Source organism: Gasterosteus aculeatus, chromosome 9 (assembly GCF_964276395.1).
Source record: "Gasterosteus aculeatus chromosome 9, fGasAcu3.hap1.1, whole genome shotgun sequence".
NCBI classification, from domain to species: Eukaryota; Metazoa; Chordata; class Actinopteri; order Perciformes; family Gasterosteidae; genus Gasterosteus; species Gasterosteus aculeatus.
This window is the reverse complement of record NC_135696.1, coordinates 15,285,675-15,299,458: the sequence shown is the minus strand read 5'-3', so window position 1 is coordinate 15,299,458 and position 13,784 is coordinate 15,285,675. Positions and strand designations below refer to the sequence as shown.

The 13,784-nt window shown below is 41.3% G+C and overlaps 2 protein-coding genes across 3 annotated transcripts; one reads left to right on the top strand and one right to left on the bottom strand.

Annotated features, from left to right (window-relative positions):
- Window positions 1–975: 975 nt before the first annotated feature.
- On the top strand, window positions 976–3,455 carry cdkn2a/b (cyclin-dependent kinase inhibitor 2A/B (p15, inhibits CDK4)). The gene is made up of 2 exons (XM_040187260.2): window positions 976–1,463; window positions 2,498–3,455. The coding sequence occupies exons 1-2, from the start codon at window positions 1,341–1,343 to the stop codon at window positions 2,753–2,755; spliced, it is 381 nt and encodes a 126-aa protein (XP_040043194.1). The 5' UTR covers window positions 976–1,340; the 3' UTR covers window positions 2,756–3,455.
- Window positions 3,456–4,151: 696 nt separating this feature from the next.
- Window positions 4,152–13,616, bottom strand: mtap (methylthioadenosine phosphorylase). 2 transcript variants are annotated; one of them, XR_013468801.1, is made up of 8 exons: window positions 13,440–13,595; window positions 12,472–12,558; window positions 12,261–12,319; window positions 11,401–11,568; window positions 8,244–8,346; window positions 7,719–7,958; window positions 5,628–7,373; window positions 4,152–5,004 (listed from the first exon to the last, which is right to left on the bottom strand). XR_013468801.1 is itself a non-coding variant. In XM_040187256.2 (8 exons), the coding sequence occupies exons 1-8, from the start codon at window positions 13,461–13,463 to the stop codon at window positions 4,966–4,968; spliced, it is 843 nt and encodes a 280-aa protein (XP_040043190.2). In that variant the 5' UTR covers window positions 13,464–13,616; the 3' UTR covers window positions 4,152–4,965. The 2 variants fall into 2 exon arrangements, 1 of the variants encoding a protein (XP_040043190.2); XM_040187256.2 differs by having other exon boundaries at window positions 5,628–5,750; window positions 13,440–13,616.
- Between the last annotated feature and the right edge of the window lie 168 nt (window positions 13,617–13,784).

Here is a 13,784-nt window from a genome sequence, read left to right as displayed (position 1 = left end):
TTAAGCAAAGGAGTTGGCTTCTGGCTCAGATTGGCTGGCGATAGAGTCGAGTGCGTCTGAGTTGCTGCTGCCACGATGGCGGCGGTTCCTTCCCCTGCTGGTTAAACGTTAGCTTCATTCTAGCTAACGCTAGTTAGCCAAGTCCTCACTTCCTTTGTTCCTTTTGGTCACCAAACCTCAGTTTCTGGAAATATCTCGCTATTGGCTTTGACAACTTAATTATACAAGTCAGTAAGTTAGTCGACAGTTTTTTTTATGAAACCAAAGAGTCTGAAAATATCCAACCGTGACTCTACAGTAGCTCTGCTATGCTCACTTACTGCTCCCGCTTAAGGGTCATAGTTCAACCCCGCCCACACACATCATCCGGACGTTTGATTGGCCATGAAATTACATTACGCTACATAGTTTTCTGACGCTTTAATCAGAAGCGACTTTAAATACGTGCTTTCAACCATACGGATACAAACCCAGAAGAACAAGAAAGTGCAATTTTATCAAATAAGGCGATTTACAACTTGCTATAGATAAGAGCCATTATAAGTACAATTAAAGTGCTGCAATTTGTTTTGTTGTTTTTTAGTCAAGGTATAGCCTGAGGAGGTGTGTCTTTAGTTTGCGGCGATGTAATACCAATCACGTCTCAGCCCAAGAACAAAATAGCCGTCCTGGAGCTTTTGCTCATATTGTAAAGCGATGCAAGAGAGCCTTTAATGGATCACTGTGTGTCTCCTTTACAGGCATAACATCAACCCGTATCACCCACCCATATATTTAAACTATTATTATATTACTATGTAATATAATAATAGTTCCAATACAACTCATGTTGAGCTGCTGTTATTTGGCTCTATGCTGAGAATGTATCGTCAACTTCTATGGTCAGGTCCAGAATACAGCAGGAGAAACAGCAGCTTTTGTTTTAGTTGATATCTTGTCACATGCGTCGGAAGGAGTCGATCTCCATCACTGGTTGATTTGCATACATTTACAACGCGGCGGTCGTAGCAGAGCGCAGGGGCGTGATCGCACCACTGCGGCAACGCACACTGACGTCACCCGTTCAACAACAAAAAAAAAAAAAGGAAAGGAAAAACGAAGCGAGCCCGGACGCGTACATCGCTGGACCGGCGATGCACACCCTAACTCATCCGAACCCAGACCAACTGCGGACGGGACGGACCGGACGGGGCACACGGGGATAAACCGTCGAAACATCAACGACGAGCGACAGGACTATTCCACTCGCGCTTCTCTGGCTTCCTCAAACATTCCTCGCACCTGTCAACAGGCCACGAAGTGACAGGCTCCCGGACGCGGACGCCGCGGGACCTCTGGACATGACTCTGGAGGATGAACTAGCAACAGCCGCCGCGACGGGAAACACGGCCGATGTGGAGGATCTCCTGCAGGCGGGGGCCTCTGTTAACGGGGCGAACCGCTTTGGGCGAACCGCTTTACAGGTCGGTGTCAGACGCGCTCCGCCGACCGACGACCGAACGCGTGTTTTCGTACTTCAATGTGTCTCGGTACCTTTTTTTTTTTTTTTTAAATGACCACATAAATTGCGAACATGGGAGACATGTCAAACTGGCTATTGTTTCTTTATTTAGCCGGCTGGAAAAAAGAAGAAAGAAGAAGCAATGTACCCCGAAATGACGCCGTTGCGTAAATGGAATGTGGATTTGTAGATCTAACCTTAATACAAACTTGTATGGAGGAAACAACACTATTGATGTTTCCTATTAATATAATATTACTCATCGTCAGGTTAAATGAAACGAAACTAAAAGTCGAGTTTCAACATTCATACATGTTGTTACTTTGGATTGTTCGTTATCAGGACAGCTTTTACAACCGATTTATGGAGCGTTAGTATTGCGTTAAAAGTAGATAGTACGTAATAGTTGTATCAAAAAAACGTTAATGTCCTATATAACTTGCTCACCAATTCCAAACGAAAATTAGCACCTGTAGTTTGAAGAGGTAGGGATTTTAAAAAAACAGGCTATTATACAACAAATACGGCAGAATTAACATGTGACACCCTCCATTCAGCAGTATTAAACTATTCAATGTTAAATTCATTACGCCTCTCAATATGCAGACTTATGTAACAACACAACAGCCGTCAACTGCCCCACAATCACTACTTAGTTTCATAGAATACAACTTGCACTCAAGACCTAAGAAAACGAAAACAAAACAAGTGCAGAGCTTTTAAAAAGGGCTGCTCATAATGGATTGTGTGATTTTTATTCTCGCATTGTTTTGTTGCGTTAAACCCGCTTTCAGTGGCTCATATTTCCATACAATAATCTGAATGCAGGTTACATTGTGACTATTATCTAGAGCTTCAGTTGGTTGATAAAAATCCGAATGAAAATTGGTCGGTGAGATTTTATGGTCCCTACACGATTTCCTAATAACTTTACAGCCACATAAAATCAAAACAAGATGCCCCGAATAACTCACGGTTATTTATCCATGTCTAAAGGTGATGATGATGGGCAGCACGCCGGTGGCTCTGCTCTTACTGAAGCACGGAGCGGATCCCAACGCGGCGGACAGAAGCACCGGGGCCACGCCGCTGCACGACGCCGCCAGGGCGGGCTTTCTGGACACCGTGCGGCTGCTGGTGCAATATCGGGCCGAGCCGCAGGCCAGAGACAATAGAGCGCGTCAGCCGGTGGATTTGGCCGGAGAGAATAACCACGTCGATGTTGTGAATTTTCTGCAGTCTCTGCCAAACTAGTCGGTGACGAAATGATATTTATGTTTAGAACAGAGACTGGAAACAGGCCCCGACGAGGCCTGCAGCCTTACATGATGCAAACACTGTTCTGGTGTAAAACACTTTATTTATACGTCATATTTTTAGCTGATAGGCGTCGTTATTTTATTTGTTAACGAAGGCATGGTTGTCTAAAGCAAACTATTGGAGATATTTGGTTTATGGGGACATTAACACCAATGTGTGCATCTTGATTCATCTTCCCCTGTAAAAAAGAAATAAGACCATTTGCCTTAAAGGAATCTCACTTTATACATTTTTACTAATGTTCAGTAATTTGTATTTTTTAAAATAGGGTTAATTCTGGTTTGCTTTGTAAATCATATGAGGCATTTTGAACATCTTTCCATGTGTAATATTTAACGAAAGCCATTCAAATGTTTTGCTCATTGAATATTAGCCTCTAAAGGACACGCTGTTCTATAAACACTATCGTTAATGTGCAGAAAAAAGTTGGAGCTCCTGTTTATATTAAGAACTCGGTCGTTATGCACTTTAATTAAATTAAATATTTAATGTTTTAATGTATGCACAGAAGAGATGCACGAGTATTGGAAAGACAAATCAAATTGAAAACATGGGATTACTGTTTGAATACAGGTTAAATGAAGTTTTAACTAATAAAGATATACTATACTAATAAAGTTTGACTGAACATGAAGTAGGTTTTTGTGTAAACTGATTAGAGGGTGAATATTACGCTGATAGAATTGACATTGAAGAGGCGGAGGATGTAAAAGCAGCTCAAGAAAGAGGGAAGAGGAGCTCGCTCTGTGGTTGAATAGTTCAGAGATCCACATGGCCTCTCTTCCTGCACCGTTAGACGCTTGACGTCCTAAGACCATCCCTGTGAAGCTGTGCACTCAGCACATGGGAGGAATAGACCATCCGATGGATGCAGAAAAACTGTTTTTTAAAAAGTCCTGACTGTGGTTGAAAAGAATGAGAGAGATAAAACACATATGACTTTATATACACTGTTCAAAGTTACACATTAGCTCGTTTTGGTTCTGGCTATGAAGGTGGAGGTTAGACAAACGTATACAGAAAAGACCCCAGTGACCACGACTGGCATGGAATTGGATCAACTATCCTATGGAACGCTTTTATCTTAATGAATCCTGTTCACAAAATGTTAAAAAAGAAGCGGTCTTTCACAGTTCATTTATTTAATAAAATCATCGATCTAATCGCATCATGACCACATATTCAAAACTGAACTTGACAATTCATGCAGCACTTACCTTTGTCTCTTTTATTGCTGACTTTTTTGGCACAGATACAAGACTATTGCACTCTGCATGCTGTGGCATATTTTATGAATCTGTGATACAAACAAATACTGACATTGAAAAGATTCATTTGGATCAGTTTTAATGTTTTTCAAACAATGTTAAAGCACTAATCACGGTAGTTTTTATTGAGCTAACGTCTGCAGAATGCGTTCATATTGTAAAGACAAGCCAACAGAAAGTAAAAAAACAAGCTATTAATAAGTATTTGAAGATACTTTTGATTGTGATGAAATCCAGCTGAGCAAATGCCGTATTGCAGATAAGAACATGGAAGTGACAAAGAGCGGTAACAGATGGCCTGGCGCATTACAGAAGACGCCCTCTTCATTATGCTGATGATTCGTAGGTTGTATCAAACATTTTAAGCGTAGAAAAAGTTTCAGTTTCAAATATTTCAGTCGATATGGGAAATGAGAATCCATTTTCCTGAAATGGATACAGGCATTTAAACAATTTTACTTCAGATTCGACATAGAGAACATATTTGTTGCAACTAAGGCAGTAACAAAGTAGCATTAGCTACTAGCAAAGTCTTTTTTTTTGTATCCTGCACAAACAGCAACAAAGACACCAATGGATTACATTACAAATATATAACTTCGAATGTTTACAGAAAACAGAAAATATGAACCCACAAATAATATCTAGTATAATGATGTTTTAATCGCGGTGGGATGCTGACTGAACTGTGTGGATGCTTATACGAGTATTTTCAGTCAAGAAGGGACTGTGAGACTCCAGCTAAAGCGCGCATGCTTTCTTCACGCGAGGCACTTGTTTGTGATTCACTGATGATCGATCCACAGCCGGAGTTGGGTGTGTTGTCCGTGCGTTGGTGCCTCGGGTCTTTTTTCACTCCGGGGGTTTTCTCCAAGCTTAATGTTTAGGTAACATTACAGACGACTGTGCCATTGACTGTAACAGAAGAAAGAGGACTGTGGGGGTTTTTTTCTGCCATGAATAACTGAACGACACTAAGCAACAGTAACTACGTATCAACCACGTGAAAGAAGCATTTGTTTTAGAGTTACCCGAGTTTTGAATAGAAATTTTAACGATTTACTTTCCTGCAACCTACATCAAGCACATACGAAGATATTGTTGCAGATAAATAAAAAAGAATTTAATGAGGGACAATTAACATGGTCGGCTTATCAACCATGTGCACTCTTCTTTACACATTTACTATATTTATTAGCACATATATTGGGTGAAGATTGTAATATGTATTAGACTGGTGTGTTTTCATATTCAGTGTTTCCATTCCAAGTTAAATCAGCTGACTTGTATTTGGTCCAACACTATAAACAAAAGGTGCAGCACAGCACGATGACAGTGTTTGAGCCTCGCAGATGAAGCGACCTTCATGAGCGGCATGTGTTTTGAGAAGGTGTAAAGCTCCGGATGCTTTGATCACTCTTTTGAAACAGTTACACAGTTTAAAGTATCCAGCTGTAAAAGGGTAAACAGACCTTAGTTCACAACCTCTACCGAGTCCTTGTGAATGGATATGAGTCACCGTAAAGTTGACAACTTACTTTCAAGGTCTTCATTGTCTGAGCCCAGTCCATCTGACTAATCTGGGGTATCGCAGTCAGCAGGATGCTGCTGGCTTTGTTGGCGTTCTCCTTCATCGTTTTCATTACGTTGTCAACACAGACCTTCAGGACAAGGGACAACAAACAGCTGGCGTGTGATATCAATCACTTACAGAAATGCTCATTTCAATTCCTTCATTTTGTATATACCTAAAAATGTAATTTTTTTCCCCCGATTCAACATACAATTTTCACTCAATAATCTTCAATTGACACCATATGGGGGCCATTAGGATAAGACATTTTAAAGATCAGCTGAAATCTGACTACTGGCGGAAATCTATGTCAACTGTTTGTTGACATAGATTTGTTTCCCCATGGTTTACAACTTTAGGGGAGGATGTAGTATTTGGGGAAATGGTGAGGCCGGGGCGGCGTGGATGTATTATTCGGGCCGACCGGGGGGGCGAACGGAGCGCCACACGGACTTATTCACAACATACATTAATGTCAGTGTGGAACTGTCGTGCGAGGAAAAATAACAGCAACCATTTTTAAAAAATCATTTAAAATAGGGAGGGGGGGCGCCCCCCAGTTATAATGGTAGGGATAAAACCGTGCTCATAATGCAAAGGAGAGGTACTGCAGGTCCTTCCTTCCGTCGGGCTGCACAACCAACTGTGCACCCAAGTAAACCACAGGGCATTTCATCTTTTTTGTATGTGCAAGAAAGACGGCAATAATCCCTGTGGTATGTGTACATGCACATATATATATTTGGTACTTAGTAAATATATGTAATAATTTTATTCTTGTCATTTTTTTAATCATTATTATGATCCTGCTGCTCTTGTTTTTATCTTGGTTTTTTTACCATGCATCTTGTGTGCACTGTCCACTTTGCTTCCGCGATATGTGAATTTCCCCATTGTGGGACTAATAAAGGAATATCTTATCTTAAAATCAGGTGTATTTTACTGTTGTTACAAATGAGAATAACTTCTGACTTCTGTTAGCTAATAAAAAAAAAACAAAGTGGAATATTATGAGGGCCTATGTTTATTTTTCAGCAGAACATAAACAACAGCAGGCTGTTAGAAGTGAAATGATTCCAAATATAAATGAGTCAGACAAAGAGATGGCCGTTGATATGAGAAACCTGTTGCATCAGAGCGGACAGAGATCAGTCATCAAGACTCATTATATTATATATATTATTATTATGTTAATGATGCACTTGAGTCTTAACCCATTTCACCGGTCGGGTCCGTGACACTGGCAATTATCACATCATTTCCTCTGCAACATTGGCACAGGAAGAGGAGACGTAAAAATCATAACAATAAGTACACTTTTTCTTCTGCGGCCATTACGTAAATAAATAAAGGATTCACTCACAGGATCAAACATTGAAGTTTGCCTGCATGAAAATAGGTGATAATATCGTCATTGCTCCGGCAGACGCGCACTGTAAGTGACAACATTGTTTCCTTCCTGTGTCCCGAACTAACCCTTCGCTTTGAAAGTGTGGTTTTCATGTCACGATCAATGAAGGATTCATGTTTTCGTGGCGTTTGCCCGGGTGAAGACAGTGAAGCCGATGACTCAGTGTGACTCAACCTCCTCTGGCAGGGCTTCCACCGGAGGCTGGCAGGCGAGCTGAAGTTAAGTGGGGGCGGGAGTCAGGAGGTAGTGTGGGCCTGAGAGGGAGGGAGTGTGGGGGCGCGGAAGGATGTGGTGAACGTTCTGCAACAGGAGGGGGAAGAGGTCAGCTGCAGGAACCGGAGATGTGAGTTTTTGGTTAAATCGGGGACAAATAAGCGCTAACTCGCCCACGCGCTGTAAATCATTATAAAAGAGCGCCGGACGTAGGGAAGGCTAATCGGAAACCAAAAGAAGCCACAATACTCTCGTCTACTTACAGAGCACAGACGGCAAAAACCTTTGTCTAAGACAGGAAGTCCATAAAAAGGGACCAATTGGCTATGACAAAAAAAAAAGATTGGTATTGCGTTGCACCTACAACGTGTAACATTCTGGAAAAGTGTTACTTTAAAAATAAAAGAAATTGCACTCCAGCCCGCCACTCACCGCCTCCTCGTGCTCCATCCAACAGTCATAGTCAGTCGCCATGGCAATGCTGGCATAGCACAAGCCCGCCTCCTTGGCGAGGACCACCTCTGGCACCGTGGTCATGTTGATGACGTCGGCGCCCCACTGGCGGAACATCAGGCTTTCGGCCCGCGAGGAAAAGCGCGGCCCCTCGATACTCAGCATCGTGCCTCGAACGTGACACTTAACACCAAGGCTCCGCGCCACCTCCACCAGCACCTGCAGCGGGAGTAAAGAGGTGGTGACGGGGTCGACCAGGCCGACGGGAGAGCAGGGGGAGGCTGTTGACAGTTTGTTCATCTCCTTCTCTTGTTACAACGTTTGCGACGTATTGTTTTCAACAACACTTTTTTTGTCTTTCCTACAACTCAATACAATATCAGTGTAGAATATTACATTTTGACATGGCGTGATAGTTTTAGACATGTTAAAAGTTCACATTCGTATTTTTAATCACAGAATCATTTACAGGAAGCGACATCTCTGAGGCGCCTGAGGACTCACCTCTCTGGTTTTGTTGCAGAAAGGCTCAGCCATAGGGATGTGGCTCACTCCGGTTGGACTAGTGGGCTGTCCGTCATACAGCGTCTGAGCTCTCTTGGTAGTCCTGGCCAAAAGGAAGCACACAGGACCAACTTGAGTTAGGCTCAAGGCAACCCGAGACATTGGAATATACTGAGTGAGATTTGATTATTTGCATTAAAAATGTATTTGCCAAAGAAATTAAAGTATAACCTCCCCACCCCCCGGAAGCGATGGAAAAAAACATTCCATAACATTAAAAAAGAGAGAATACTGCATGTCAAGCGGTGATAAAACAGTGACAAGGAACACTATGATATCGCCATCCAAAAGTTATCCGTGTGCAGATCATAATTCTGAAGCAGCCACAGTTAGTTATAAACTTCCAGTTTATTAAATTGGTTTATTGGCTTATTTGTTCCAGTTTATTGAATTGGTTTATTTGTTCCAGTTTATTGTCCACTATTCAACATTTTATGAACACTACTCTGACAGCCACTGAGGACCGTGAAAGCAGCGGCCGGGTCAGGCAGGGTTTCCAACAGGCGTCCTGCCACCTTCAGCTCTTCGTGGAGCCGGTCAGCAGTGTTTACAAACGGCTGACTCACTTAGCACAGCGGCCTGAGAACATCGGTGATTTTTAGTCTGCATGTATCCCTTCAGCTTGTCTATTAGCAAGTACCCAATTATTTTTAATATCATGGGGTGATAAAACAGAAAAAGAATTGTGGTGTTTTAATTTACTTGCATCTTCCCAGAGATGGCTACGCCCTATCACAATTATCTCAGACAGCCAACGTATTTACTGACTGTATAGACGAACATATTGAAGTTGATGCCCTACCGCTTACTCATAACTCTGACATTGGGCGACTACAGTCATTGCTAGAATAGAGTTTGAAAGCTGCAGCTCTACCCGGCCGAAAATCAGTTAGCATGAGGGATAAACTATGAGCACGGAGTACAATGCCCGATTATGCTATAGAGATCTAATTATCCCGGCTTGGCATTTCATTAGGAATGTCATTTCAGAATCATTGTTGTAATGAATGGCTTCTACCGTCTATAATTATCGAATATTTCAATCATTCCTGAAATGCGAGAAGGATGAGGTATGGACTGCTAAGCATTAAGTACATTCAGTCCGTTTCCAACACAGCTGGACAGAGCTTTGACACCCCAGCGTTTTTATTATTCAGGGACTATTAATAATGATATAAAACCCTGTTTCAGTTTGTAAAAATATACATCCTCGCATTACATTCTTGCACACATGTGGGATTGATCAGGGTTTTGGTTTCGGGGAAAAACAAGAGAATCTGAATCAAGGGTCACACTGGGACAGAGCTCAAGTGTCACGCATTGTGCGTGACGGTCACTCATTTCGCTATTTAGTCACGCACTCCCGCCACACATCCAATTTCTCATGCTAAAAAAGGTCGGACTTCGGTCTGAGCCGCGTTGGTTCCTCTTCAACCTTCCCGTCAGCTGTAGCGATAGCGTCCACCCCCCCACACCCGTGTCGGCTTTATGTTCACCCCCGACAAAATCTCACTCCGGGGTTTTTTGAGAGCTCTGCACTAGGAGGACCGGGGTGTGCAGAAGGTGATTTAATGACGGACAGTAGTGCTTCCAACTTGACAAAGCCTGCCGCACCAACCCATAGAAAACCAGTGTCTGCTTAGAAAACAAATAAGCAGAGGTGACTTAATCGCACGAATCTTTCAGAAACACGCGGCCACATGCCGCTGAACAAGTCTGAACAAGCAACTTCCTCATTTCCGATAAATAGATCAGGTCTGGGCTTAATAATGCTGTTAGTGAAGGCGGCCCTACGCGAAACTGCAGGGGAAACACAGCAACCCAGCTGTGAGAAGGAAGAATCTCCAAAACAGCTGACAGCTTGCCAGCCTTACAGAAGAGTGTTCTAAGGTCAATAATAATTATTATAAGAATACTTTTTATTTATAACTCACTCTTCATCAACAGATCTCAAAGTTAGACAGAGATGGCAAAACATAGTTAAGCATGTTAACTAGAAACAAAATAGAAACTAAATAAATATGCATCTCTATGACGGATCTGGACAAACAGGAATCAACAAACTTGTTTTATTAGTGTTCAACCCTGCAGGCCCAACCACCTGAAGTCAATACAGGTTATGCAGTCCCTCAAACTCAAGTGCATCTTTTTGTGAACAAATCCTTTTCATGACAGTCACTACAACACAATGGTGGGTATTATTAGCGCGTTAGATTGAAGGAGAGCTTGAGGCTGAAATTCTCACAACTCAGGTGATACGGACAGGAAGCAGCCATGGCGGTTTACAAAAAGATCTGTTGATTATCTTATCTTCTTCTCCGGCACTCCTCCTAATCCTCACTGGCTGTGAGAAGACTATTTACGCTCGAGTTCAACCGGACATTGGGCAGGAGTTAACAAATACTTCCAGCTGAACTACATAGTAAACAAATATTGGCTTTGTTAAACGTGTCTAACATGGGGAGTCAAGAAACTCACCCTTTCTTACTCAGCGATCTGACTGTTGAACCACAGAAACATGAATCCTGCCAGTGAGATGCGTGGGAAGATTTTTCAACTGTTGTGCAATACCTTTCATCTACAGTCGTTGCAGGATGACGCACAATGGAATAGAATTTCGAGGTATGCATGAAGACAGTTAATTTATTCATAAAACATCAAAAAACTATTTTGCCACTATTCCCATAAACGTCACACTGCATTATATTGTGGTTCTTTCTGGATTCCTCCACACTGCTGCTTATGCATCCAGATGACAAATAGTTCAGATTCAAACACGAGAAAAAAAAAAAAAAAAAAAAAAGACCTGCGCGCTACTTGTTAATGCAATGGTTTGATTTTTAAAGCTTGTGTGTTGAGCTCTTGCTTGACGTTGGAATATCAGAACTTTTTAACATTCGGTCTGATAACAAATCAGAACAAAACTGAAGATGAACATATTTAACTGAACGTGTCTTTTACATTCTCAATGTGATATATGAAGAATCCAATTATCAACACGCTCTGACATTCTGTTTCACTACTTCCTACAGAGTGTGTTCTGACCGAGTAAAGAAACGTCTGAACCATAACCTGCTCGTGTTTACATTCCACTCACCGGTCAATGAACTGATCTATGATGACAATGTCTCCCGGCTGAATCTCATCTCGGAGTGAGCCACAGGCTGTGGTGGCCAGCAGATGTGTGCAGCCTTCTTCTCTCAGTGCCCAGATGTTGGCCTGGTAGTTCACATTGGACGGCATTATGGTGTGTTGTCTCCCATGCCTAAAAATAGGAAAAAAATACATCAATCAATCAAGAAACACATTGTTCGTTTACATCTGTGTCAAGACACCGTAACCTCAGGATTGCAGAAATCTAGGTAAAAACTAAATTTACACAAACATGTTAAATCAATGAATTAATCTGGCTTTCATCATCTTGGAAATATTTCAAGGGTTAGACCATCTCTCTAAATTTCTTAATAATCTAAAAACTGTCATTGCGCAGGTAGCAGATCGGTGCAAGGTCACTGCTTGATCTCCGGCCTCCAACTCATCAAACAACTCAACTCTTCTGCCTGGATTTCTCCTTACTGGCTATTTTACAGCTCTTTTATTGATTATTGTGAAGATATTATTCATTGCAAAACCCCTCACTTTTTTTCTTTTGTTTTATGGTATTTTACTTTGTTTTACTCCATGCCTTGTGGTTTTGGTCTTTTAGTTAATTTTATTCTCTTTGGGTTTTAAATGTATCGTTTTAATTGCAAAGCGAAGTGTAGCAGAGTCTGTAAAGGTACTATATAATTCTATTATTTTTAGTAGAAGTATCAGTATTAGACGCTTGTCTCCTAATTAATATTAATGTGGTGAAACATTGTAAAGATGGAGTACAAGCAAGAATCCACTAGATGGTGGTAGTAGAATACATTTTCAGAATTGATATTTAAAGGTTAAAGTAAAACACGCTCTTACCTTGCAAGGAGAACACACTCCACATTTTTTATCTTCCCCAGAATCAGAGCATCGGACGGCTGTTCAGGGGGAGCAGAAAAATGTAACTATAAAACATACTAATCTATTGATTAATGTATAGGAAACACAGCCTAGCATGTCAGTAGAGCTTATAGGTTGCACTTCTCCATTTAACGAGAAACATCTTTGGACCACAAAAAGAACAACAAACCTTTCCATACGGTGTGTCAACATAGCGTTCAGTCCTCCCCTCCAAGATATCTGGATCATCGAGGCCTGAACCCCCAATTATTCCGATCTAAACATCAAATCATCAACAATTACGTCAGAATTAATATTTGACAAATACAATTTTATTTTAGACCTTTCAAATTAAAATGTTCCCAATGTGTTTTAATATACACTACATGGGATAAGAGCAGGAGAAGAAACGCAAAATATGTATTTAAAAAGTGTTTAAATGCATATGAGCAAATATTTAAATTAGGCAGGGCTGTGTTTGGACATATTTTAACTGTACCGTAATGAACTAATAAATGAAAATATTGACTTCAGATACTTGTGTTTTGTGTTGGACATTTTACCCAGACATTACATTTGTTTTTACATTTTGTTCATGTTAGATACGCGTAACCCTTAATTTATAAATTAACAGGGAACTAGAAAAGGCCGCAACATAAGAGCTGTACAGCTAAAATGTTCAATACTTCCTTCTGAAATGTGGGAGTAAAAGTACAAAGAATACCCTGAGAAGCAAATACTCGACCAATTGTTATACTTAACGTAACGTTGTTAAATTATAGTCCATCAGCTGTTTAAGCGCCCAGCGTGCAGAACCACCTAACGTTACGTCTAAGACGGTTGACCTTTAACCTTAGTGCCCCATTGAGCCGCAGTTAGCAGACTGCAGTTAGCATGCAAACGTTAGCCTGCGGGATTTACCTTAGCCGTGGCTGTTTGGGGGGTTAAGTACAGCGTTTCCAATACAGCACGATGCTAACAGTTAGCGTTATTTAAGGGAATTTCCCGCACTTCCATGTTTGTCACGACAGCACATCTGGCACGAAACAACATCAAATAGCTAACGTTACGTTCATCGATTGCCTTGTGTCGCTGTGTTCAAACACAACATTCGTTCGGTTTGTACGAATCACTGTGACAATAATTCTCGGTCACTACCTTGATTGGCACCATGGAAAACATCCCGAGAGTGTTGTTGTTTTTCAAATAAAGTTGTGAGGATTTACAAAATGTAGTGTGTATCCGCGACCGTTACCGTCCCTTAGCACAGCGGATGTCACACACGTCTTTTCCGGTTTGCTTTCTTTGCCTTCAAAATAATGGTATGGCGAATCACTAACATATTAGATTAAGTAATAGCCTATTAATTTTAGGCTACTTATCGAGGCTTTCAGACCGTGTTCTTAAAGCACTTCGTATTCCAATGTAAATATTATTATACTTTGGTGTTTTTCTTCAGCTAGTGAAAATGACTATGTTTCAACCTAATATTCACTTTCAGCG